This window comes from Carcharhinus amblyrhynchos, chromosome 35 (assembly GCF_965287045.1).
Source record: "Carcharhinus amblyrhynchos chromosome 35, sCarAmb.v2.hapA, whole genome shotgun sequence".
Classification (NCBI taxonomy): Eukaryota; Metazoa; Chordata; class Chondrichthyes; order Carcharhiniformes; family Carcharhinidae; genus Carcharhinus; species Carcharhinus amblyrhynchos.
Window position 1 is genome coordinate 16584890 of NC_137358.1, and position 26083 is coordinate 16610972.

At 41.1% G+C, this 26083-nt stretch overlaps 1 protein-coding gene across 2 annotated transcripts in view; it reads right to left on the minus strand.

The window, feature by feature from the left end:
- LOC145361738 (histone acetyltransferase p300-like) overlaps positions 1-23402 on the minus strand; it is a 103643-nt gene extending 80241 nt beyond the window's left edge. For both annotated transcript variants that reach the window (XM_080217667.1, XM_080217666.1), the window contains exon 1: positions 22906-23402. In XM_080217667.1, coding sequence (XP_080073793.1) covers positions 22906-22990 — 85 coding nt within the window. In that variant the 5' untranslated portion in view covers positions 22991-23402. The remainder of the gene's footprint in view (positions 1-22905) is intronic.
- Between the last annotated feature and the right edge of the window lie 2681 nt (positions 23403-26083).

Consider the following 26083-nt stretch of genomic DNA (forward strand, 5'->3'; position numbering starts at 1 on the left):
AAACATGACACCTGGCTTAAGCTGCCAGATTGCGTCCCTATGGTAACTAAACCAATGAATAGATTTCACCACAATTAGTAAATTATTTCTTTTCTGGAGCACAATTTTCTAAAATATTATGAACAATTAAACTTTTAATTCAGAGCAGTTGCCAGACACAAGAATACAGGTCTTACTACTTTTACAGATGCTTGTAAGAGGCACAATTTCTAGAATACAATGATAGGAGAAAGGAAAAAAAATCATTACAGTGAATACTAGATTCAGAAAAAATATATACAAAATGGCCAAGCTGAACATGAAAGCCATTAAAAAAAACTGTTTCCTCATTCACAACTCCAAGCAAAAAAGGGGCTTTGCAGGAACTTGGACCCATTTCAAATTTCAAGCATTCTAATTTTATGGTTAAATCCAATTATCAGAAACATTTAAGCCCAAAATACTGCACATATTAACTCTCCATACTGACAGAGTAGACCTTCAAACCTGCAAACTGTTCCGATTGTTATGGCATTAGTCAAGAACTTTAAGTTAAAGTCTAAAACACCAGTTATTATAATAGAAAGAATGAAGTCACAGGGTTCTACAGTTTAAAATAAAAGATATTCTGCCATACAACAGTCAAACAAAGCAAACATTAAATACTTTCTTGGGTAACCATCTACACTCAGAACATAAGTTAAATATGAATTAACAGGCAAATTGTGGCCAATAAACTACAAATTATAGATTAAATGACAGATACAACAAATCAGATCTTATAAATTGGCATGCAACAGCCGGCACAGCATACAAGTCATCAACCTACGTCACCAAGTCCCTTAAAACTGTCTTCTCCATGAAGAATTTGAGCTCACGTTTCAGAGATTTATCCTGATCCTTAGACAACAGCACTGTACAATCAACCAGAGTTCCATGGTACCAAAAATGGCACACGCCTGCAGAACCTCTTCAATTATGACAGTCTATATGGTATAGACCCAATGTTATCTCAAGTAACAAACTGTTGCATCAACTACAGATTTATCTATTCTCAGTTTCTGGATCAAGCCTCTTTTCTTTAGGCTGCCTGTACTGCACCACTGGTGTCATCATCTGAACTCCAATGGCTGTGTTCATTTAATATGCTTCTAATTAGTTTCAGCCTCCCAGAAAGCCGGGTTTCCAATTTCAGTTTTAGTCTTAGTTTCCTTAGAAATTAGTTTCCCTTTTCAGTTTCAGATATAAGCTTTGAAATTACGGATTCTATCACAAGATTTCTGAATGAATCTACATGAAGGGGGAGGGGGTGCCAAAAGTCGAAACTAACGATGAACATTATGATATTTAATATTAAACTGAGTTAAAGGCAAATTTCTTCAAAAATTAATGTTATCAAGTTCTTCTCAAACTTGCCAAAACACATCTGTTTAGGGACACTTTCATACAAACATATATACAGCCTACTGCTGGTTCAGAGTATCATTCACTTAAAGAAATGAGCATCAAACATCAAGTATTGCTGTACAGAATTTGTATAAACTGTAAGGCCAGTTACGTAATGGAACAGGTAGAATGCAAAACTATAAAACGTACCCATGCTTTCATATTTTTTGTTCACGCTCAGGTCGCAGGCTTTGTTGACAAAGAGAGCATTAATTGCCCATTCCTAGCTGCCCATGAGAAAAACTTTGCTTCAGTTGGCGGTGGGAATATCATGTAGGAAAATATAAAGTTATGCACTTTGGTAGGACGGGTAAATGATCAAAACATTATTTAAATGGAGAAGTACTGCAGCTTTCTACAGCCTAGATGGACTCGGAGGTCCTCGTGCATAAATTACAAAAAGCTAGCAAGTTCAGCAGCTGTTAGGGAAGGCTAATGGAATGTTGGCCTTTATTTCAAATGTGAGTATAAAAATAGGGCAATCTTGCTAAAACTGGACAAGGCACTAGTTAGGCAACACCTGGAATACCCGAACAATTCTGGCCCCCTTATCTAGGGAAATATACACTGGCATTGGAGGCAGTCCAAAGAAGGTTCACTAGGTAGATCCTGGGTATGGATGGATTTCCTTATGAGGCGAGCTTGAGTAGGTTGTGGCTGAACTCGTTGGATTTAAGAAGAATGAGAGCTGACTTTATTGTGCATATAGGATTCTCAGAGGCTTGACAAGGTAGAAACTAAGAGATTGTTTCCTTTTGTGGAAGAGTGCAGGATCAGAGGGCACAAGGGATCACCCATTTTCTGAGATGAGGAATTTCTTCTCTTACAGGGCTGTGAATCTCTGGAATGCTTTATTATAGAGGCTGTTATTAAGTAGACGCACGACTAAGATAGACAAGATTTTTAATCACTAGGGGAGTAGTGATTGGAGGGAGTGCAAAGGAGGTTCACTAGGGGAGTAGTTGGCCTTGGAGGGAGTGCAGAGGAGGTTCACTAGGCTGATACTGGAGATGAGGGGGTTGGACTACGAAGAGAGACTGAATAGACTGGGTCTGTACTCGCTGGAGTTTAGAAGGATGAGGGGGGTATCTTATAGAGACGTATAAGATAATGAAGGTGATGGATAGGGTGGAGGTAGAGAGATTCTTCCCGCTCAGAAAGGACAGCAGGACTAGAGGGCACAGCCTCAAGATAAGGGGGGAGCAGTTTAGATCGGAGTTGAGGAGGAACTTCTTCACTCAAAGGGTGGTGAATCTCTGGAATTCTCTGCCCGTTGAAGTGGTGGAGGCTACCTCGCTAAATATATTTAAGTCACAGGTAGATAGGTTTTTGGTAGGCAAGGGAATTAAGGGTTATGGGGAGAAAGCAGGAAAGTGGAACTGAGCCACTTCAGATCAGCCATGATCTTATTGAATGGCGGGGCAGGCTCGAAGGGCTAGATGACCTACTCCTGCTCCTACTTCTTATGTTCTTATGAGTAAGGCAGGAAAACGGAGTTGAGGGTTTTCATATCAGATCAACCATGATCTCATTGAATAGTGGAGCAGACTCAGAGCCAATGGCTTACTTCTGCTCTCAGGTCTCATGGTTCATTTGCAAGGCCACTTCAGAGGGCAGTCAATGCACCTGATGTGGGTTTGGTGGCACATATAGGCTAGACTGAGTATAGACAGCAAGTTTTTTCTTTAAGGAGAACAAACAAACCAGCTGGTGTTTTCATGCAATCTGACAGCTTTCAGATTGGTGACAGCAGTCAACTTTACAGTTAATTGACATTCTCTGGTTGGTCACCGGTATAGTGCCAGAAGATTGGAGGTTAGCGAATGTTGTCCCATTGTTTAAGAAGGGGAACAGAGACTTCCCCGGGAATTATAGACCGGTGAGTCTTACTTCTGTTGTGGGCATGGTTTTAGAAAAAATTATTAGGGATAGGATTTATAGTTATTTGGAGAGTAATGAATTGATTAGAGATAGTCAGCATGGTTTTGTGGAGGGTAGGTCATGCCTTACTAACCTTATTGAGTTTTTTGAGAAAGTGACTAAAGAGGTGGATGGGGGTAAGGCAGTTGACGTGGTATATATGGACTTTAGTAAGGCGTTTGATTAGGTTCACCATGGAAGGCTTCTGCAGAAATTGCAGATGTATGGGATTGAGGGTGATCTAGGAAATTGGATTAGGAATTGGCTGGCGGATAGGAGACAGAGGGTGGTGGTTGATGGTAAGTATTCGACATGGAGTTCAGTTACGAGTGGTGCGCCTCAGGGATCTGTTTTGGGGCCACTGCTGTTTGTAATTTTTATAAATGATCTGGATGAGGGTATAGTTGGGTGGATTAGTAAATTTGCTGATGACACCAAAGTCGGAGGTGTGGTAGATAGTGAGGAAGGGTGTCTTAGTCTACAGGGAGACTTGGACAAGTTGCAGAGCTGGGCCGAGAGGTGGAGGATGGAGTTTAATGCGGAAAAGTGTGAGGTAATTCACTTTGGCAGGAATAATGGATGTGTAGAGTATAGGGCTAACGGTAGGACTCTGAATAGTGTGGATGAACAGAGGGATCTAGGTGTATGTGTACATAGATCCCTGAAAGTTGGGAATCAAGTAGATAGGGTTGTTAGGAAGGCATACGGTGTCTTGGCGTTTATTGGTAGGGGGATTGAATTTAGGAGCCACAGCGTCACGTTGCAACTGTACAAAACTCTGGTGCAGCCGCACTTGGAGTATTGTGTGCAGTTCTGGTCCCCACATTATAGGAAGGATGTGGAGGCTTTGGAGAGGGTGCAGAGGAGGTTTACCAGGATGTTGCCTGGTATGGAGGGGAGGTCCTATGAGGAGAGACTGAGGGATTTGAGGTTGTTTTCATTAGAAAGAAGGCAGCTACGAGGGGACCTTATTGAAACATATAAGATGATTAGAGGTTTAGATAGGGTGGACAGTGATAGCCTTTTTCCTCGGATGGAGAAAGCTAGCACGAGGGGGCATAGCTTTAAATTAAGGGGTGGTAGTTATAGGACGGATGTCAGGGGTAGGTTCTTTACCCAGAGGGTGGAAGGGGATTGGAATGCCCTGGCTGCTGCAGTTGTAAATGCGCCTAGTTTGGGGGCGTTTAAGAGATCCGTGGATAGGTTTATGGATGGTAAGGGTTTGGTTTAGGTTAGAGGGTCATTGTTTTTTAACTGGTCGGCGCAACATCGTGGGCCGAAGGGCCTGTTCTGCGCTGTAATGTTCTATGTTCTACTAGTCCACTGGCACAACCACAACATTACATACCTTTAGCCCTGACAAGTAAAATACATTTGTGCATAAACACCTTTAACTCTACATACACAGATTTACATAGAAACACACCATTTGGCCCAACAAGTCCATGCCAGCATTTGTATAGAGCATAAGCTTCCTCTCTCACCTCTTCATCTAACCCTTATTAGCATAACCTAAAACAAGCTGCACAAGATGACATGAATTTTGTTCTACACCATTAATGTTTATAATGACAGCATACATTGAAACTATCCCTTTATAAACAACAACGAATCCTGGAAATACCCTCATCAAGTCGAACACTATCCATGTAGAACCGATTAGAAATACGGTTTTACAGTAAATCCAAGCATTAAGATTTGGAAGCAATAAAAAATGATAGACATACTGGAAACCTAGCAGGAATAGAAGAAATGAGTTATGAGAAAATATGATCCTATAAATATATAAGTATTTAAAAAGGTAGGTTCATAAATAGTTCAAGTTCAACTTTGGATCTACTTTTCAACTTTGCAAAACAAAGCCACAGAGCTGTTATCAACATAGAAAAGTCTTGAGATTTATACAAGTCTTTAATAACACTTCCTGGGCCACCTGAATCTCAATACCAGTATCACCAGGGTCATTCCCAAGTTTACACACTGCCAATACATCTCACGACTCTCAACTCAAGGTAGTGTGCTATATCATTCAAAATGCTCTCTCCAGCTGCTACCCAGATATGAAAGATCAAAAAATCTAGTTTTCCAGATCATTTTCACAGAATAAATGGAAATTATATAAAAATTTCAAATACACATTAAGTTTGACTGAAATCCTGGTGACTGTATTGGTACATCCTTACAAACTAAATCCAACTGTTGGAAATTTCCCAAACACTAGGATATCAATATAGTGACGTGAAAGGAAGATTTAGATATTAAGCTATTTCTGTTGACTCATAATTGCAAATAAGTAACAAAGTGTAAAACGGAAAATAAAACGCTATTAAAACTTCAGCAGATTACAACATAAAACCCTTATTGCAAATATTTGCAATTACAAAATTACATTCAACCAGAAAGAAAAACGCAAAGTATCCTAATCTTTTCATGAATTGAATGATAGGGAACATGCAACTAACTATGCAAGAAGAGACGCAAAATTACTCAAGGGTCAGGATTTTTGGGAAAGATTTTAAATAAGGATAGCCAAAAAGGGAAGAAATCCCAGAGACTGCTGTTACGATGATCATCTCCACCATGAGCAACTGCCTTCAAAAGGAGGGGCGAAATCAAATCGAGAAGGTTATGGAGATAAGGCGAGGTAGAGCTCCAAGGGGACCAGAGGAGTTCTTCATTTAATAAGCTGGAAATAGGGTGGGATGGAAATGGAAATTAAGCAAGTGGAGTAACTGGAAGTAGTGCAGTTACGTGACAGGAAAACATCATATGAAATAGAAAGGAGGAATATACAACTTGGCTGTGAGGGCAGCCCTATTAAACCTGTGCAGACACCATACTTAAAAAAGCCCACAAATAATTCTACTTTCTCAGAAGACTAAGGAAATTTGTCAAGTCAACTACAATTCTCACTATCTTTTACAGATGCACCACAGAAAGCATTCTTTCTGGTTGTATCACAGCTTTGTATGGCTCCTGCTCTGCCCAAGACCGCAAGAAACTACAAAAGGTCATGAATGAAGCTCACAAAAGCCAGTCTACCATCCACTGACTCTCTCTATACTTCCCGCTGCCTTGGGGAAAGCAGCCAGCATAATTAAGGACCCTATGCACCCTGGTTATACTCGCTTCCACCTTTTTCCGTTGGGAAAAAGACACAAAAGTCTGAGGTCACGTATCAAACGACTCAAGAACAGCAGCAGGGAAGAAGCTATCAGGCTTTTGAATGGACTTACCTTGCATTAAGTTGATCTTTCTGTATACCCTAACTATGATTGTAACACAACGTTCTGCACTCTCTTGTTTCGTCTATGGAAGGTATGCTTTGTCTGGGTAGCACAGAAGAAATAATACTTTTCACTGTATGCTAATACGTGTGACAATAATAAATCAAAAATTCCCTTTGAAATCTGTATTTCAATCTGCCTGTACTACCTTCTCCTCAATGTAGAAGGCCCTCATTCCAGGAGGTATTTCATAAGTCTTTTGTACACCCTCTCTAATGTGTACAATTTTAGTTGAAGTGGGACCAATGTTTACAAAGGCTCATTATAACTTACTCACTTTTGTACTCTGTATCTTTATTAATAAAAACCAGGATTCCTTAAGACTTTTACACCACCTTAACCTGCCCTATCTTCAACAATTTGTACACATATATTTCTATGTCATTGTTCATGCACCCCTTTTAGTTTGTCTTGCCCTTCTAGTTCTCCCTGCCAAAACACATCATTTCACACATCTCTGCAAAACATTTCAGCTGCTTTGTTCGTCAATCCGCCAGTCTATTGTCCTCTTGAAGCCTATGCTTCTCAGATCTCAAGTTTTGCCAACTGTAATTTTTTTACATTGTACATCTCACACCCAGGTTCCAGGCATTCATTATATCACATAAAACAGTGATTTTAGCACCAACCTTTGAAAACGTCACCATATGCACTCCTTCACCAAAGCAAAACTTCACACCTCTCCCCACCTTAAATTCCTACACGTGAACGTTGGTGGCTGCAGAGACAGCCTTGTAGGGCACTGGTGTTGAGGTTAATCTTGGAGGAGGTGCCGTTGCCTAACCTGACTGATTGCAGTCGGTGGGTTGGGAAGGCTAGGATCCAGTCATAGAGGGGGGAGCCAAGCCCTAGGCCACAGAGTTTGGAGGTGAGTTTTGTAGGAATAAAGGTGTTGAAGGTTGAGCTGTAGTTAATAAATAGGAGTTTGACACAAGTGTCTTTATTATCCAGGTGTTCCAGGGTTGAATGTAGAGTCAGGGAGATGGCGTCTGCTATGGAACTGCTGCGGTGATTAGCAAAGTGTAGTGGATCCGGGCAATTTGGGAGGCGGGCTTCATCCATGCCTTGACTAACCCATCGAATGACTTCATAATGATGGATGTAAGAACAACCAGTGACTGTCATTAAAGCACGCAGCCTGACTTTTCTTTAGCTCGGGGAGAATAGTTGTCTTCTTGAAGCAGGTAGGGGCCTCAGGTCAGTGTAAGGAGTAGGAAATGAGCAGCAAAATTTAGATGACTTGCAATGTGACAGATCTAGAAGGCCAACCAGAACACTTGAGCATAGAGGTAAAAAGGGCACGGATGAAGGGTTTCAGTAGCAGAGACGAGGCAAGGGCAGTCTGGTGATCTTACGAGGTGGAAACTGATGTTAGCGATGCTATAGATACATGGCAAGAAATACATCATGAACAAATACTTGTGAATAGTCTGATAGGTGGCAGGGAAGGTGATGGGAATCAGCGGTAAGGGAATGCAATTTGTGACAGGTAAAAGATAATTAATTACAGCAGCTTCTGTCTTTTAAAATTTAAACAAAGAAAATTTCTGCTTAGGTAGCACTGAGCAAGCAGCCTGACAATTTACAGACAGAAGGAGGAGGAAGAGAAATGGAGGTGGGGCAGAGCTCAGCAATATCAGGATACATGTGGAACTGACATTACGTTGGGTAATGTCATCAAGGAGCAGCACGTTAGATGGAGAAATAGGAAGGGGCCAAGGATAGGTCCTGAGGGGACAGGAGATAATGATGCATCAATGGAAAGAGAAACCATTGCAGATAAATCTTTGGCTGCCTCTGGAGAGATAAAAATGGAAGCAGGTGAGTGCAACAATGATAGTGGAGAAGTGTTAAGGGAGGATGGCATGATCAACCTGATCAAGGAGGAACAGGAGAGATAGCTGGCATTGTACAGTCAGCAAGGATTTAATTTGTGACAATTAAAAGGGGCGGAAACCCAATTGGAAGGATTCAAACATGGAGTTTTGAGAAAGATGGGTGCAAATTTAGCAGGCAACAGCACATTCAAGGAATTAGGTTAGGAAAAGGAGATTGGAAAAAAAGAGAGGGCAACAGTACACCAGGTTTAGAAACCATTTTTAATCAGCAAGCAAAGGAGCAAGTCCAGAAGTTGGGTTGTCAACAGTTTATTCGGAAAATAGTCTAGTGAGTAAAAGGTGAGTCAAATGAACATCATTTCCAAGAGAAAGCTGGAAAGAACATCTAGTATCATGAAGAATTCATCAATGTGACTACCAGTATCACTAACAACAGTGTACTTGAGTGCAGAATATAAAGAGCTTCATGTTATTTACTTTTAATCCCATCTCTCTATGGATCTTTAAGTGATGTTATTAATTGAATTCGCAGTTTTCTACATTTATTACAGTTGTAACTGAATGGTTGTACTGATCAGGAAAGATAGAACAAGCTGAAGTTCCTTTAAGTTTATGGACTTGGAAGATATTTCCACTGGCAGTGGGGGGACCAGATCCAGTGGTCATAGATATAGTGGCCGCTAATGAAGTCAACTGGGATTTCAGGAAAAGCTACTTCAACCACAGAATGGTCAGAATGTAGAACTCTCTACCACATGGGAGTACATGAAGCAAAAAGCATAAATACGTTTAAGGGAAAGTAGATAAATGCCTAAGTACTGGAAGAAGCTTGTTTGCAGCATGAACACTGCATGGACCTGTTGGACCAAATGGCCAGTTTCTGTGTAACAATGGAAAATCCCTAATCACATTAACCTCCAATGAGCAACGCAGGTACATGTTACTACGTAAAATTCAATGAACGCACAGTCGAGATTTATAATACAACTTACTAACTCAAACATTGATAATAGGCAAGAAACCAATGTGCAATATTGCTTACATGAAAAGTGTAGCTTAATCTATGTTATTCAATCCAAATACATGGCTGGAACTAATGAACAATTACGAAAGACAGCCGATAATTTAATCTATTAGATTAATCTTCAAAATCTCAATTTTTTTAAACCCATATCAAAAATTTCTCACTCCAATATCCTGCCATGGCTCAGTTGGTAGCACTCTTGCTACAAGACAGAGGTTGCAAGTTCAAATCTCACTCCAGGACCTGAGCACAAAAAGCAAAGCTGATACTCCAAAGCAGTGCTGAGGAAGCCCTGCACTTCGGAGATGCTTTCTTTCAGTTAAGAACCCATCTGCCATCCTAGGTGGACACAATAATCTAACAGCACTAATTTGAAAAGTAGTAAGGGAGAACTCTCCACCTGCCAATGGTCAATATTTGTTCCCCAAATCAACATTACAAGAATAGATTTACTAGGCATTATCACATTGCTCTTTGTGGGGTCCACAATTTAGCTGCCGCGTTTACTATACTACAGTGATTACATTTTAAAAATATTCATTGATTATAAAGCGTTTAGGGACAGCCTGTGGTCAAGATAGTCACTATATAGGGGATGGCAGAGTGGTTAGCACTGCTGCCTCTCAGCTCCAGGGACCCGAGTTCGAATTCCACCTTGAATTACTGTCTGTGGTGTTTGCGCATTCTCCCCATTATCTGTGTGGATTTCCTCCAGGTGCTCCAGCTTCCTCCCAAAGACGTGCAGGTTAGGTTGACTGGACATGCTATATTAACCCTTAATGTCCCGGGATGTGATAGTTAGAATCCCTCTAACTTAAGGCAAGGATAACTAAGCGGGGGTATGCTACACCCTGAGTGGGATTGTTGTTGGTGCAATCTTGATGGCTGAGTGGCCTCCTTCTGTACTGTAGGGTTTTTATGATTCTATGATATAAATGTAAGTTCAGGAAGATGTTCTGAGTATAGATTTAAACAGCTTTTTAACTGTGTTCGGTATAACCAAAAACAGCTTTCTGACAAATTCAGTTCACAGCAAATATTTTTAACTGACACACAGCTCTAACAGTTGAAGTTTCAGCATTAAGATTTTGCACAGACATGTTGTAAAACTGAGTTCACCTCAACCCCATGTTCCTAATACAAAATCTTAGATCTTTTCATTTTTCCTCTGTTTAAATATTCTTGCACTCTATTTAAAAAAAACATTTAACAAGCAAGTAATGCTATGCTAGTGAAACTGTTGCTTCCAATTATAACCAAAAGTTGTTTAATTACATTTTGGTTCTATAAATAGTATATCCAATTAGTTACTATCTGCAATATTTCACAATTTTCATGCAAATTCAACAAATAAAAAGCATTTTTTGATTAACTTTAATACCTTTAAATTTGACGTCTTAGATGTTATTGTGCAATATGCTTACATTTTAATTCATTTGTTTTAATGTGTCCTGCAACAAATTAAAAATGCTTGCAAAATGATTTCACAGTTGAGAACATAACTGGAATAGCACAACTCCAACTAGTGAGGAAATAATGCTCAATAATCACCTATTTTTCAAACAGTTTTTCCACATCTCAAAACATTATACAGCAACTGGACTTTCAGTCAGAGGAACATTAGGCAATATTTTGAAATTAGTCACATTCTGAATTTGCAACAGTAAACAGCTTTTTCTAATGCAAGTAAACTTAAGATTACCAGCACCTTCCCTGTAATTTTATGTAACAATACCACATATGCCTAAAAGCCAAGTAATTACTTTTCTTACTTTATGCAGATTAAAGAATAAAAAAATGCATTCAACATACATAAGGTAGCAAAATCAGCCACAGTCCATAGAGGATCATTAGCTTCTCTCTCCATTAGAGACACAATTGGTTATATAAAGCTTATGGGAGGAAGCATTCCCAAGCATGGGACAGGGACAAGGCAGGCCTCCATGAACTACTTCAGCTGGTTTAGGGATTGAACCTGCACTGTTGGTTCATTCTGCATCACGCTCTAGCCATTGAACCAATGAGATAACTGATTCCCATGCTCCCCATTCCCATACATGGCTTTGCATCATTTTCTGACCACCAAATGCATGACTGAATACCACAGTAAGACTCCACAATCAATGTAACTTAACTATCACATATTGACATTCTTATCACTCCCTCCGACATCAATACTCAGATTTGATTGATGCATTTGAGAAAGTTTAAACATTTAAAGCTCTGGGTTCAGTTAACTCAGTTTGTCTGATGGCCAGAATGTGACACGGAATTACATCAATGGCACGGATTCAAACTCTGTACAGGTTGTTCACTGAGACCTATTTACTCACCTTGCCACAAACTTGTGCCCTTTAAACTATACATAAAACCAATGGAGAGAATTGTCTATAATCCTCGGTGGGCTCCTTTATGACTTGATTCTTTAAAAATTGAATTGTGCTTAAATATACATACTTAGCTCAAACAACAAAAATCAGCTATTCAATTACACAATTTATCATACATTTCTATTTGGCTCAAACTTTTCCCATTAATAAAGATGAATTAACAGCACACTGGTTCTGTTTGTCAAAAAGTGTTTGTCAAAGTCCAAGTTTTAGATATTGCAAGGATATCGAAAATTATTCAGATGGAATACAAGTCGGCCCTTATCACTGGCAATAATTTGATAGAGCTCAATTTCCAATTATAAAGAATAAACTTTGAAAACGTCTCCATAATTAGGCTGTGAATTCCTTCCAAGTTGACTGATTTGGCCAAGACATGCATGAAATAATAACTGCCAAAGGATCAAGGTCCCTACAAAGTTTTCTCTGCGCAATTCATCCTTCATGAATGTTTACTCTGAAAATTGCAACAGCTAAACACATTGTGTTTTGAAACACATTAAGGAATTTGATCTTTGAAGTTCTCATTTCAATACTAATTTAATTAACACTGAAGTTTCAGCATGGACCAGCCATTGCGAATTTATTGGAATTTTATGCATTCCCCACCATATTTGTAAGACTACTTTTCAACAAGGTGCCTTTACAAACTCAAGCTAATTTCTCAAATTTGAGACAACTATAATCCAGGATTTCAAAATGTACTTGGACAAAATTATCCAGCAAGTCATTAAATAATGTAAAGTTTCCTTGGTGTCAATTTTTATCAATAAGTTAACTCAAAAAAAAATAGAAAAAACATTTTCGCACTGAAATCCTATTCTCCTGTATATGCCAGAGCATTACTTTATAAAGAGTTGTCGGCTTGTATCGGTTAGATAGAAATTTCCTCCAATATTGGGGAGATGAAAGCAATTGTCTTTGTCCCCATCGTAAATCAGTTTCTATCCCTCTCCATGGAAACTGTCTAAAACAGCTTAGTGCTATATTTGTTACAGGGATGAGCTTCCAACCACTGTCAGTCCATCACCAAGACTTCCTACTTCCATTTCAGTAACACCATCTCATTGGAACTTGTACACCAATTCCCAACCATATCTGTTATCACAAGACTTGATTATTCCAATACTCTTATGGCCAGTCCTCGTTCCTGCTATTGTTAATAAACTTGTGCTCATCTCTGCTGCCCATATATTAACACACAGACTTTAGTTCGTCCATCACCCCTGTACTTGTTGGCCTAGTAAAAAGTCTGACAACACCAGGTTTTAGTCCAACCTATTTATTTGATAATATACTCACAAGCTTTCGAGGGGACTGCCTCTTCGTCAGGTGAATGAAGAGTTCTGGCCTCAGACAGAGCATATAAAGCAGACAGTTTAGAGATTACTGATTAGAATGCGAATCCTTACACCTAACCTGCTGTTCAAGACCTGTAAGGATTCGCATTCTAATCAGTAATCTCTAAACTGTCTGTGCTTTATATGCTCTGTCTGAGGCCAGAACTCTCCATTCACCTGACGAAGAGGCAGTCCCCTCGAAAGCTTGTGAGTATATTATCAAATAAATAGGTTGGACTAAAACCTGGTGTTGTCAGACTTTTTACTGTGTTTACGCCAGTCCAACGCCGGCATACCCACATCTTGTTGGCCTAAACATCATCTGGGCCTGACAATGGTTAAATTTCAAAATTCACACCCTCATTTTCAATTCCCTCCATGGATTCTTCCCTCTCTCTCTGTAACCTCCTCCAATCCCTCAAATTCAATGCACTCCTTAAACTCTGATAGCGTGTATCCTCAATTTTACTGCCCCATCAGAAGAGGCCATGTCTTCAGTTACCTGGATGCTTCTTCCCTAAAATTTTCCACTTTTCCAACTCTCTCTTCCCCACGTAAGATAAGTGAGTCTCCGCACACGAGGATGTTCTCAACCAGGATCTTGGGTTCATATCACACTACATGTAACCCCCCCCCCCCACCATTTGACCTGGGCTTGCGAAATCCTACCAACTTCCTGCAACAGTAGCGGACTCATCAACATTAAGGGCATTTAAAGGGTCACTGGATAAGAATACGAATGATACTGGAATAGTGTAGGTTAGACAGGCTTTAAATTCGTTTCACAGATTGATGCAACATCGAGGGCCGAAGGGCATGTACTGCGCTGTGGTGTTCTATGATATTAACTGCTTAAGACACTGACACGTCTTTAACCTGTGATTATCCCTTTCCCCACTTGCACTGTGTGTACCTGTAAAGATTTGATTACCTGAAAAGATTGCATTCTAACTATTATCTTGCAATTGTGTCTTGTTTTATATGCCGTATTTGTGAAACCCACCTCTCCATTCACCTGATGAAGGAGCAGTGCTCCGAATGCCCGTGATTCCAAATAAACCTCAGACTTTAACCTGGTGTTGAGACTTCTTACTGAGCCCACCCTAGTCCAATGCCCATATCCCCACACCACTTAAGATACTCCTTTAAAACTAGCACACTGGTGCTTATTCTGATAGCCCGTGTCAAAACTTTTATTAATACACTCAATTTCCTTGGTATTTTGCCATGTAAAATGCACTCTATGAATGAAAGTTGTAACTCTAACCATAATAAAAAGAATACATAACCGTCCAAATAAAGCACCCTGCTTTTCTAATCGTCTGATTGTTTAAGATAAAGTTCTGAGCCATTCATACTAGGGATATCCTAGATTTGCAAAGTGCGCCCCCATCACTTCCAAGCCGAATCACGTACTGTTAAACAATCCCAGATGAGATGGAAAAGATGCCACGACTAAAATCTTAAAGCCACTATTAATACAAAAAAACTTGAAAATGTTCATCTTTTTTCATTAGAATACATGGGTGTGGTAATAGAACTTAATTTTTTTTAAAAAAAACGGGAGCAGGAGGCCCCCTGAAACCACGAAATCAAAGCTGATTGTCAACCTAAACTTTTCCTTATCTTTCCCTTATCTCTTCATTCCCTTAATTTCAAAATTCTATCACTATCTTGAATATATTCAAATGACAGAGCATCCATAACTCTCTGGGAAAAAGAATTCCAAAGATTCACAATTATTTGAATAAGAAATTTGTCATTCAGTCCTAAATGGCTGACTCCTAATCCTGAGACATTGATCCCTAGTTCAAACCACCCCAACCAGGAAAAACATAGTGCTGAGCCCCTTAAACATTTTATAGATTTCAATGAGATCACCTCTTTCTTTTAGGGGGTTGGTGGGGGGGGTTACATGTAGTGTGACGTGAACCCATTGAACTTCAGTTGCATCCCCTTGAAGATAAGTACATCCTCATAATAAGACCAAAACTGTATACAGTATTCATGTGTGGTTCCATCAAAGTCCTATATAATGGACTTCCTCAATTATATACGCCAGTCCCCATGTAATAAAGGCTAGCATGACCATTTGCTTTCCTAATAGATTGCTGCACCTTGCATGTTGACTTTGTAACTTGTGTTAAAGGCACCCAGATTCCTGTGAACACCAGTATTTCCCAGTCTCTCACCACTTAAAAAGTACTGCTTTCTAAATGTGGATAAATTCACACTTCTCCATATTAAGTTCCATTTGCCATTCTCTTAGCCCATCTGTATCCCTCCACAGCCTGTGTCCTCCTCACAGCTTACCTTCCCAACTAACTTTGTAATGTCAGCAAACTTGAAACATGTTATAGCTGGTCACTTTACCCAAGTCATTGATATAGATTGCAAGTGGCTGAAGCCCAGCACTGATACCTTGTGGCACCCCACTAGTTACACACAGCTGCCATGCAAAAATGAACCATTAATTGTCCTTTAGCATACCCTCCATCCAAGCGAATATATTTTCCTAATTCAAGAAACCCTAATTTTGTGTTATAACCTCCTGAATGGCAACTTATCAAATCCAAATACACAACAAGCTCATTCTCATTTTTTTCTCTCATTAAAATTTTGAAAGGATGGGACAAGGTAAATAGGACTAGACTGTTTTAACAATTATGGGATTAGGGCAGAAGCAACTTCCTTTCAACACTGAGCCTGTAGAATTCACTTTAAAGGTTTGTGTTAAGTCACCATTCAAGATTGGGAGGAGGGAAAAATCAGTGAAAAGGGGTTGTTGAAGAGATACAAACAGTGTGTGTGAGAGAATGAGAAAGGTGATTAGCTCTACGTTCTCACATGCTGGCTGGGCAGAACGGCCAGTTTCTATGTTCTAATTCCAACGTCACTATGGGAGGTGGGAGCAGAAGAGAAGAGTTTGAGAAGACTTTGCTGTGTAGTCTTTGATGTAAATGGATAAAATGCAAAATTAGACAGAAACGTCACCATAACAATTGTACACAATGTTAGTTCACAAAAATGTATGATGTTTTAGACATTTTATTACAGAAAGAACATTACAGCATGGATTCATATAGGCAATCGCAAGAATAGAAAAATTACATCCAAAATGAGGGGCATAAGACATTGGGGCTATTCCACTGAATCAGGGAAGGCCAAGAAGAGTTAACATAGCTTCTTTTTTAAAGTACAGACAGAGAGAAATTATTTCCATTATATATACATTATTTCCTCTGGCTAGGGAATCAGTGATAATAAGATCAAGTCATCTCAATGAATACCAGAAAGTGGGGGCAATGAAGAGTGTCTCTATGCAGAGTTGCTGGATCATCGAATGCTTTGCCACCGAGAGTAGCTTGAAGCATCAACCACTGCATCCTTTAAGAGAAAGATTCAAGGCTATGGAGAGAGGAGCATTGGGATCATTCTGATTTCTGTAGCAAACAGCTGGCGTAGACATAATGGACCAAATGGCTTCCTTCCGAGTTATAAACGTCTTCTGTTCTATGGTTTATTGAACACATAACTTGTTGCAGCCATTTCTCATCCAAGTTATATAGAGAATACGCACTGGGAGACTTGTGACATATGGGAAATAAACTGCAAATACGCTGACTATAACTCATAAGCACCATAGGCATGAGTTAATTTACAGTAGCCACAGCATATTCCAATCAAGCAAGAGAATTTGAAAAAGTTACACAAGTCCAATTAACTCTGTGGCACTCTAGTGAACATAGATTTAGAAACCAGCATGTGATTTACATAAAGATTAATAAACCCAAAATGATGAAAGTTTGCTGTATAAACCTTTTTATTTGATTCAATTGCTCTCAGTTCTGATGTAAAAACAAAGGTTTATGGGCATCTGTGGAGCGAGAGACTGAATTATTTCTTTAAAATTATCACAATAGTTATAACAATATTGCAATACCTTTTGCTGTTGGTTGATTACCAGGAAATAACCTGTACACAAACACACAAAATATTGTGCAATGTACTGGATTATGCAAATACAACATACTACTTTTTCTGACATGACGATAAATAGTTTTAACATTTTAAAGCTTGATAGGCAGCAAATCCACTATATAACACCACCCGCATTGGATATGCTGAGAAATCATTCATGTGCCACTAATAGTGAGCTATGTCAAACTGAAGTTTCCATCCTCTCCATTTTAAGACTTTTGCTGTTAATTTGGGCATTCAAGTGAGGGCTGTCAGTATTAGCGAATGGAACATTCTCCATTCCAGCTACTACAGCATCAAGAACTCAAGTTAGATGCAGGATTTGGAAAACAAAGTTCTTTTGCAACGATAAACCTCAGCCCATCTCCATCACCCCTTCTGTTTCACATGCACTAAACAGTCATTCCACTGCTTGTATGAGAAGACTTGTACGCTGAATTTAAATTTTTACAAGTCTTAATTTAATTTAAAAAGTTAGATTGTAGCATTGGAACACAATCAACCTCAAATACAAATTGTAACATTTAACAGTAAAGCTGCATCACACAACTGATTAATTACCCAAATCAGAAAGTCACTTTAAATCGCATATTCCATATCATTAATAGAAATTTGTATCACTGCAGAATTACTTGTTTAAGATTCTGCAATTCAGACACCAATACACGGCACTAAAAGGAATTACATTCAGTGTTGCTTTAACATAGTAAGAAACTGGCTAAATTAAAACATTATGGTCACATGAAATGTTAAGTACCAACATTTTAACTTAATCCGAATATGCAACCCGAAGAAAAATTAACTGAATCTTATACAATATTTTATGATTCTTTGCCATTAACTTACTCAAAAACATATTCAGCGCCAATTAATGGTATATCACTGCGCAAAAAAATAAGCACACTCAAAATGTGGGGACAGGGATATATTATACATATTTATAAAATTAGGATAATCACTGATACTTTTACACAAACAGAATACCTCTGCAAGCAAGAAACTAATATCAAGAGAGTAGGCACTTTCCAGTGGAATTGAAAAAGGGGCCAAATTAATCGAAGGGGTTGGGCAAGGGATATAAAGACTACTCAGAAATAATTATGGTCTTTGATAGCTAAGTTGGGCTTGCAACAAAATTCAATCCTAAAGGATTAATATCAATGTAAAAATGATTCCTTTGCCATCTTTTCTCAACTTTTCTTGCTAATATCAGTAGATGATGTGGGGAACCAGTGCCAAAGTTCAAATCCAATCTTTGCTTGTTAAGGACATCCTTTAGATGTGGGAAATTAGTATAATGTCCACACAATGATATATTCATGCAGTACTGGAATTATAGGCATTTATCTCAAAATGTATGAGATGACACCTTTGTTTTGTCCAGGTCAAACTAATGACAACTTTAAGACACTGATTAACGCTCTAAAACAAAAAATTATCACAATAACAGTTCAACATACATAGTAAACTTATTTAAGTAATCAATTGCTACTGACAACACAACTATCAGGGTTTAAAACACAGGCTTCTGACAAGTCATTTCTTCACCCAAGAAGCAGTTTGATTAGGCACCATATACAATAGTTTTCATCATGAACCACATATTTTTTCCATTAAATTGCTTTAACTAACTCAAGTTTGTTGTAAAGATGCTGGCTCAATCATCTTTGCTGGAGTTCAAGACTTTTCTTGTTATGAAAATAGAAAGCATGGGCACAGCCTCAAGATAAAGGGGAGGCGGTTTAGAACGGAGTTGAGGAGGAACTTCTTCACTCAAAGGGTGGTGAATCTCTGGAATTCTCTGCCCGTTGAAGTGGTGGAGGCTGCCTCGCTAAATATTTTTAAGAAGCGGGTTGATGGGTTCTTGATAAGAGAGGGGATTAAGGGTTATGGGGAGAGGGCGGGAAAGTGGAACTGAGCCACAACAGATCAGCCATGATCTTATTGAATGGCGGGGCAGGCTCGAAGGGCTAGATGGCCTACTCCTGCTCCTATTTCTTATGTTCTTATGTTCTTATAAGCTCTCCAATAGCTTTACACTCTTCCCAATGGTCAATCCATTTGGTATTAGTGTCCTTTTTGAAAGTCTTAGCTAAGAAATGGGGATATTTAAAATGTATTTTAAAAAGCACAAAAACAGCTGTTGATCCAAGCACTGCGTGCAGAAAGAATTCAGAGCCAGTTTTTTAACAATTTGGTCATTTTTGAAGCCTAACAGCAACCAGTAGGAACTTAGAACAATACTAAGAAAAACTTTGAATTCAACTCCCATATCAAAGACGACCCAATGATTGGTCCTTTGTTTACACTCTTGAATGGAAGAGGCGTCCAGCATATGGAAAAATTTATTTATTAGTGTCACAAGTAGGTTTACATTAACACCGCAATGAAGTTACTGTAAAAATCCCCTAGTCGCCACACTCCGACACCTGTTTGGATACGCCGAGGGAGAATTTAACATTTCCAATGCACCTAACCAGTCTTTTGGACCGTGGGAGGAAACCCACACAGACAGGGAGAATGTGCAGACTCCACAAAGACAGTGACCCAAGTATAAATTGAACCCAGACACCGTGGTGCAGCAGTGCTGACCACTGTGCCATCGTGCAAAAGTACAGAACTAAAAAGAGAAATTCTAGAAGTGACGATAAGAAAGATTTTGCATTTATATGGCATCTTTCAGGAACAGAGGATGCAGCAAGTGTTTTACTGGCAATTAAGTGCTTTTGAAATATGGTGACTGTTGTAATGTAGGAATTATAGTAGTCAATTTCCACATTCAAGGCCCCCACAAACAGTAATGAGATAATGATCAAATAACCTGTTCTTAACGCTGTTGGTTGAGGGATAAATATTGGCCAGGACACCAAATTATTAAGTCAACTGTCAGCAACCTAACATGACAATCAGATGCATCAGACTGGAAATTAAATTAACTACACTAAATCGACACCAAAAGGCTGCAAAAGAACAAAGAGGCAGATAATTTTAAGAATGTGTATGTATGTTTGTACACATGCATCTCAGAATTGCAAAAATCAAACGCAATGTATAGCAGATCTGCACCATTTTGACCATAGTTTGCCACAAGTCATGCTGTTACATTTAAGTACGAGCTGCATCTTCAATTTTAAATACCTGAAAAAATAACGATTACATGCTGGTGGTTTTGATATCATGGAGAAGTTGATTAAAATGGAAGGCAGTACATTAAGTAAATACATGCAATGAAATAAAATGCTCAGATGATATATTGCACACAATTTTGTTCCCCAATGTCAATATCTTATTAAACACAGCCATTTATAGTCAGGTACTAAGTTTCTATATAGCATACTCATTTTTGCTTGGATTATCGTGGACCAATATGGAAAATCAGAAACACTGATGTAAGAAGGGTACATTGAAAGATAAATGCTGTTAGGTAGCATGTAACATGTCTTGGAATCTCCCATTTGGGAGAAAACAATTAGCTGGAATTCACAAATTGAATTACATTTCTATGTTAAAACCCCTTGATCAAGCTCAGTACATTCTGGATGCCAGATTTAGTTACAAATCCTGTTTCTGTAGAGGTTAAATGTTTTACATTATTTTTCTGAGCGGTTTATATACATATTTTGATGAGCTCATGATATTGTATTTCAACAGTTTGTAGTGTCCAGAATAAATCATGTAGTATTGATGGGGTGATGCCAAGCTGATATACACCTCTTTCAAGAGAAAATTTGAGATGAGAATGATTCAAAGTGGGTGGAGCACCCATTCTTGGTACTGTAGTACAGCAAACAGGGAATGGATTACTCCTATTCTACAACTGACAGTGCACCATGAAGCAGGTCAAGGATCCAACACCTTCACAAGTAAGTTAACTAAATAACATGCCAGTTTTCTCATTTGTTTCCTCCAATAAACTATATAGAGAGCTATGGAGTGCAATTTTCATTTAATTTGATGAGGCTGAGCATAATTCATCTGCAACTGCCTGAGTTGTCAAATAACTCGAGGAAATATCTGTTAAAGTGTCCTCTATTTTTAGTAAGCTTAAAAGTCAGTTCCAATTGGCTAGGCATCATGAAAGAACTAAGGGGTGAAGATTGACTCACCACAAAGCATTGGTGCTACTGCTGCAAAGTGAAAGATCAGAAACAGAACCATATAAAAGATGTGATCCAAAGTATTAAATTTATATAAACAAAGGTCTTAAAGAAAACTAGCAAACCTGGGCAAGCACCTAAGATGTAACATACCAATTATTTGGTCAGAGCACCTGCCAAAGACCGACCTGGATTTTGCCAAATTCAGTTTTTCATGCACACCTGTGCTTTTCTGTTGGCCTTTTCGTTCAATTTTAATAGAGATGTTTGCAGTATCACTAAAAGCAGCATGCAAGTGAACCATTCATAAGCGAAATGATCTCTGTCTGAACTGCAGAGTATAAACTTATTTACAAGTTTGAATTCTATGAGGTATGAAACCAGCAATATGAACCCGAACTTTCCACACATGAAATTGAAGTAATTTCATGACAGACTAAATACGGTAAGTTCAATTTTTCAAAACAATTACACTTTACTACGAAAGAACAACATAATTAATCCAATCTAAGTGTATTTGCTTAAATACAAGTACATAGCAGAAACCAACCAGAGCAATGTCACATTTCCTAAAGACAAAATAACCACACCAGATTTTTAAAAAGTTCCAATGCCATGTATATTCTTTTGGATGTACAATTAAGACTTCAATTCAAATAAAAGCTTATTTAAACATAAACACACCGAACAAACACATTTCAAACAGAAGTGTGTTTTCTGCTTATAAAATCTAAAAACCCAAGATTCCTCATTTCTGGACAAATCTTTGACTTTAAAAAAATCAAAGCAAAGTTAAGGAAATCCTCTGAGCACCAAGGAGCATCCTTCATACTACTTACCACACTATAACAGCATGGCGTCATTAAATTTTACCTCTCAGCTAATGCACAATATATCAAAAATTAAAAACGGCATACTTTTAATCCCAAATGAAACCATTTTAAAAACACACCAAGCAAACCCCTGCTTCATACGTGAGCCATTAAATACACACCTACTCAACCAAGTCAAGGCACTGTGGTACAGTACTCCCATTTCATCACCTTCCACAATAAACTAGCTGAAGCAAAGAAACAAGAACCTCAAACACTCCAATAAGCCATTCCTCCATTTCCCTGCAGGTAACACAAGCAAATGCACATCAGAAAGGTTGGGGGGAATAAAAACTGCAACGGATGAAGGAAAACAACGAGATATCTCCATCCTCCACAACAATACCCTGGTACAAGAACATCACCCCTGTCCAGAAGGGAAGGAAAACACCCTCCCTCCCCACTCCCCTCCTTTCCAAAAAGGCCTTCCAGCAGAACATTAACACACAAAACCTTCCCCCCCCACCCACAAAAAAAATGTTCATTCACATAACATGGGGGGGGGGGGGGGCGAATAATTTCACCAGAGTCGGTGTGCATTTGCAAAGCAGCAGTTTGGGCCACAGCCTGCAATTTGGGTTTCAAGTTCTGGGGAGGGAAGGAGAAAAAGAGCAGCGTAAAAACACATCCATTAAATGCAAACAATAAAAAAAAAACACTATAGGGGTTTTTCTTTTCTTAAAAAAAGATAGAATAAACCAGGAGGAGGAGGAAGGGTTGGTTTACAGTACCTGTGCCATCGCTGGCTGAGAGAGCCGGGGAGGAGATTTTAGGCCGCTTGGCTGAAGGCGGTCCGTCCAGGAGATTCTCTGCCATTTCTTCCCCCAAATCGAGAGAGAGAAAAGATTACACCTTACAACTTTTTTTTGGGGGGGGGAGGAGGAGGAGGAGGAGGAATAATTCAACCACCCCAAAAAATAATACACACACACACACACACCAAAGAGAGCGAGGAAAAAAAAATCTTCGAATCAATCGAGGGATTCAGTCTCCCCCTTTAACCATTCGCGGTATTTTTTTGTGTGGGGGGAGAAAAGGGGGGAATAAAAAGCTACCTCCTTTTTTAATATATTAAAAAAAAAGCTAGGCAATTATTAATCTCTCTTTCCCCCCCTTCCCCCTCTCCTATCCCTCAGGAGCCTAAGGCCTAATGCTAAGGCCCAGGCCTTTTCGGTCGATCGTCCATGGGCAATAAGAACCAACCTTTCCTTTCTCTCTCTCTCTCTCTTCCCCCCCCCCCCTTCCACCTCCTCTCCCCTCCCCTCTCTCTCCTCCCCCTTTTCCCTCCACCACCCAAAAAAAAAGATTGAGAAAGGAAGAAGGGGATAGAGAGAGAGAGAGAGAGGAGAAGGGGGAGGATGGTGAGAGGAAAGGAGTGAGAGGAGAGGGGGGGTTAAACAAAAAAGAAGAGGGGGGTAAAAAAAAATAAAAAGAGATTTAAAGTTTAGGACGGCTTCTCCGAGGAAAACCACATCACACCTTTTCTCTCTCTCTCCCCCCCCCCCCGCCTCCCCACCACCACCACCACCAAAAACAAAATCACTTCAGAAACCGTCTCCCCTTCCACATTCTGACATACATGTTAAATAATTTTTTTTTAAAAAAAAGAAATAATTTAAACAAAAAGGACCCCCACCTCCCCCTACACACACACACACACAGAGCGAGGAGGAGGAGGAGGGGGGAAAGAAACCTCTCTATTTTAAAAACAGATTCGATGGAGACAAGATTCCTCTCTCTCTCCCTGAAGAGAAAAGCTTTCCTTCACAAGAGGGAGAAATTTTTTTCTCTCTCTGGTTGAGGAACCGTTTTTTTTAAAAAAAAATGTTTTTTTTTGGAGGGTTTTTTTTCCTCTCTCTCTTTTCCTTTTAAATAACGGCGTTAAAAATTTAAGTTCCCCCCCCTCCTCCCTCCACTACTTTTTTCCCCCTTTCCCCCCCCCCCCTCCCGCTGATATATTCCTCCCCCCCGCTTCTCTCTCTCCCCTTTCCTGTCCTTTTCTTCAATCGCTCCTCAATCCTCACCGGCCAAGGATTTCTTTTCTTTTATCCTCACTCCCTCTCTTCTCTTCTCTCTCTCTCTCTTTTTCCTTTTTTTTCCCCACCCTCTCTCTCTCTCTTCCTCTGTCTGTCTGTCTATCGCTCCCCTCTCTCTCTCTCTCAGTCTCCGTCTCCCTCTCCTCTCCTCATAACAAAATGGCGGCTTGTTGTTCTCTGGACGAGAGCGCAGCGACGTGAGGGAGGGAGAAGGCCCCGGAGCTCGCCACCCCCTCCCCCACCTCTCTCTCTCTCGGCCGCTTCGGCTCCGCTCGGCCCCGGCCGCCGGAAACTGCCGAACGCCCGCCCCCACGTGACCTGCCGCCGCCGCTCTCCCATTGGCCGCCGGGACTCCCGCATTACGTCATTTAACCCGCTCTTCCCCAGACTGCTGCCACACCAGAGAGAGAGAGAAAGGTGGTGGGGTTTGCACTGACTGGGAGAGGGGAGAGGTGGTGGGTTTGCATTGACTGAGAGAGGGGGGAGATGGTGGGGTTTGCACTGACTGGGGGAGGGGGGAAGATGGTGGGGTTTGCACTGACTGGGGGAGGGGGGAAGATGGTGGGGTTTGCACTGACTGGGGGAGGGGGGAAGATGGTGGGGTTTGCACTGACTGGGGGAGGGGGGAAGATGGTGGGGTTTGCACTGACTGGGGGAGGGGGGAAGATGGTGGGGTTTGCACTGACTGGGGGAGGGGGGAAGATGGTGGGGTTTGTACTGACTGGGGGAGGGGGGAAGATGGTGGGGTTTGCACTGACTGGGGGAGGGGGGAGGTGGTGGGGTTTGCACTGACTGGGGGACGGGGGGAGATGGTGGGGTTTGTACTGACTGGGGGACGGGGGGAGGTGGTGGGGTTTGTACTGACTGGGGGACGGGGGGAGGTGGTGGGGTTTGCACTGACTGGGGGACGGGGGGAGGTGGTGGGGTTTGCATTGACTGGGGGAGGGGGGAGGTGGTGGGGTTTGCACTGACTGAGAGAGGGGAGGTGGTGGGGTTTGCACTGACTGGGGGACGGAGGGAGGTGGTGGGGTTTGCACTGACTGGGGGACGGGGGGAGGTGGTGGGGTTTGCACTGACTGGGGGACGGGGGGAGATGGTGGGGTTTGCACTGACTGGGGGACGGGGGGAGGTGGTGGGTTTGCACTGACTGGGGGACGGGGGGAGGTGGTGGGGTTTGCATTGACTGGGGGAGGGGGGAGATGGTGGGGTTTGCACTGACTGGGGGAGGTGGTGGGTTTGCATTGACTGGGAGAGGAGGGAGATGGGGTTTGCATTGACTGGGAGAGGAGGGAGATGGGGTTTGCATTGACTGGGGGAGGGGGGAGATGGTGGGGTTTGTACTGACTGGGGGACGGGGGGAGGTGGTGGGGTTTGCACTGACTGGGGGACGGGGGGAGGTGGTGGGGTTTGTACTGACTGGGGGACGGGGGGAGGTGGTGGGGTTTGCATTGACTGGGGGACGGGGGGAGGTGGTGGGGTTTGTACTGACTGGGGGACGGGGGGAGGTGGTGGGGTTTGTACTGACTGGGGGACGGGGGGAGGTGGTGGGGTTTGTACTGACTGGGGGACGGGGGGAGGTGGTGGGGTTTGTACTGACTGGGGGACGGGGGGAGGTGGTGGGGTTTGCACTGACTGGGGGACGGGGGGAGGTGGTGGGGTTTGCACTGACTGGGGGACGGGGGGAGGTGGTGGGGTTTGCACTGACTGGGGGACGGGGGGAGGTGGTGGGGTTTGCACTGACTGGGGGACGGGGGAGGTGGTGGGGTTTGCACTGACTGGGGGACGGGGGGAGGTGGTGGGGTTTGCACTGACTGGGGGACGGGGGGAGGTGGTGGGGTTTGCACTGACTGGGGGACGGGGGGAGGTGGTGGGG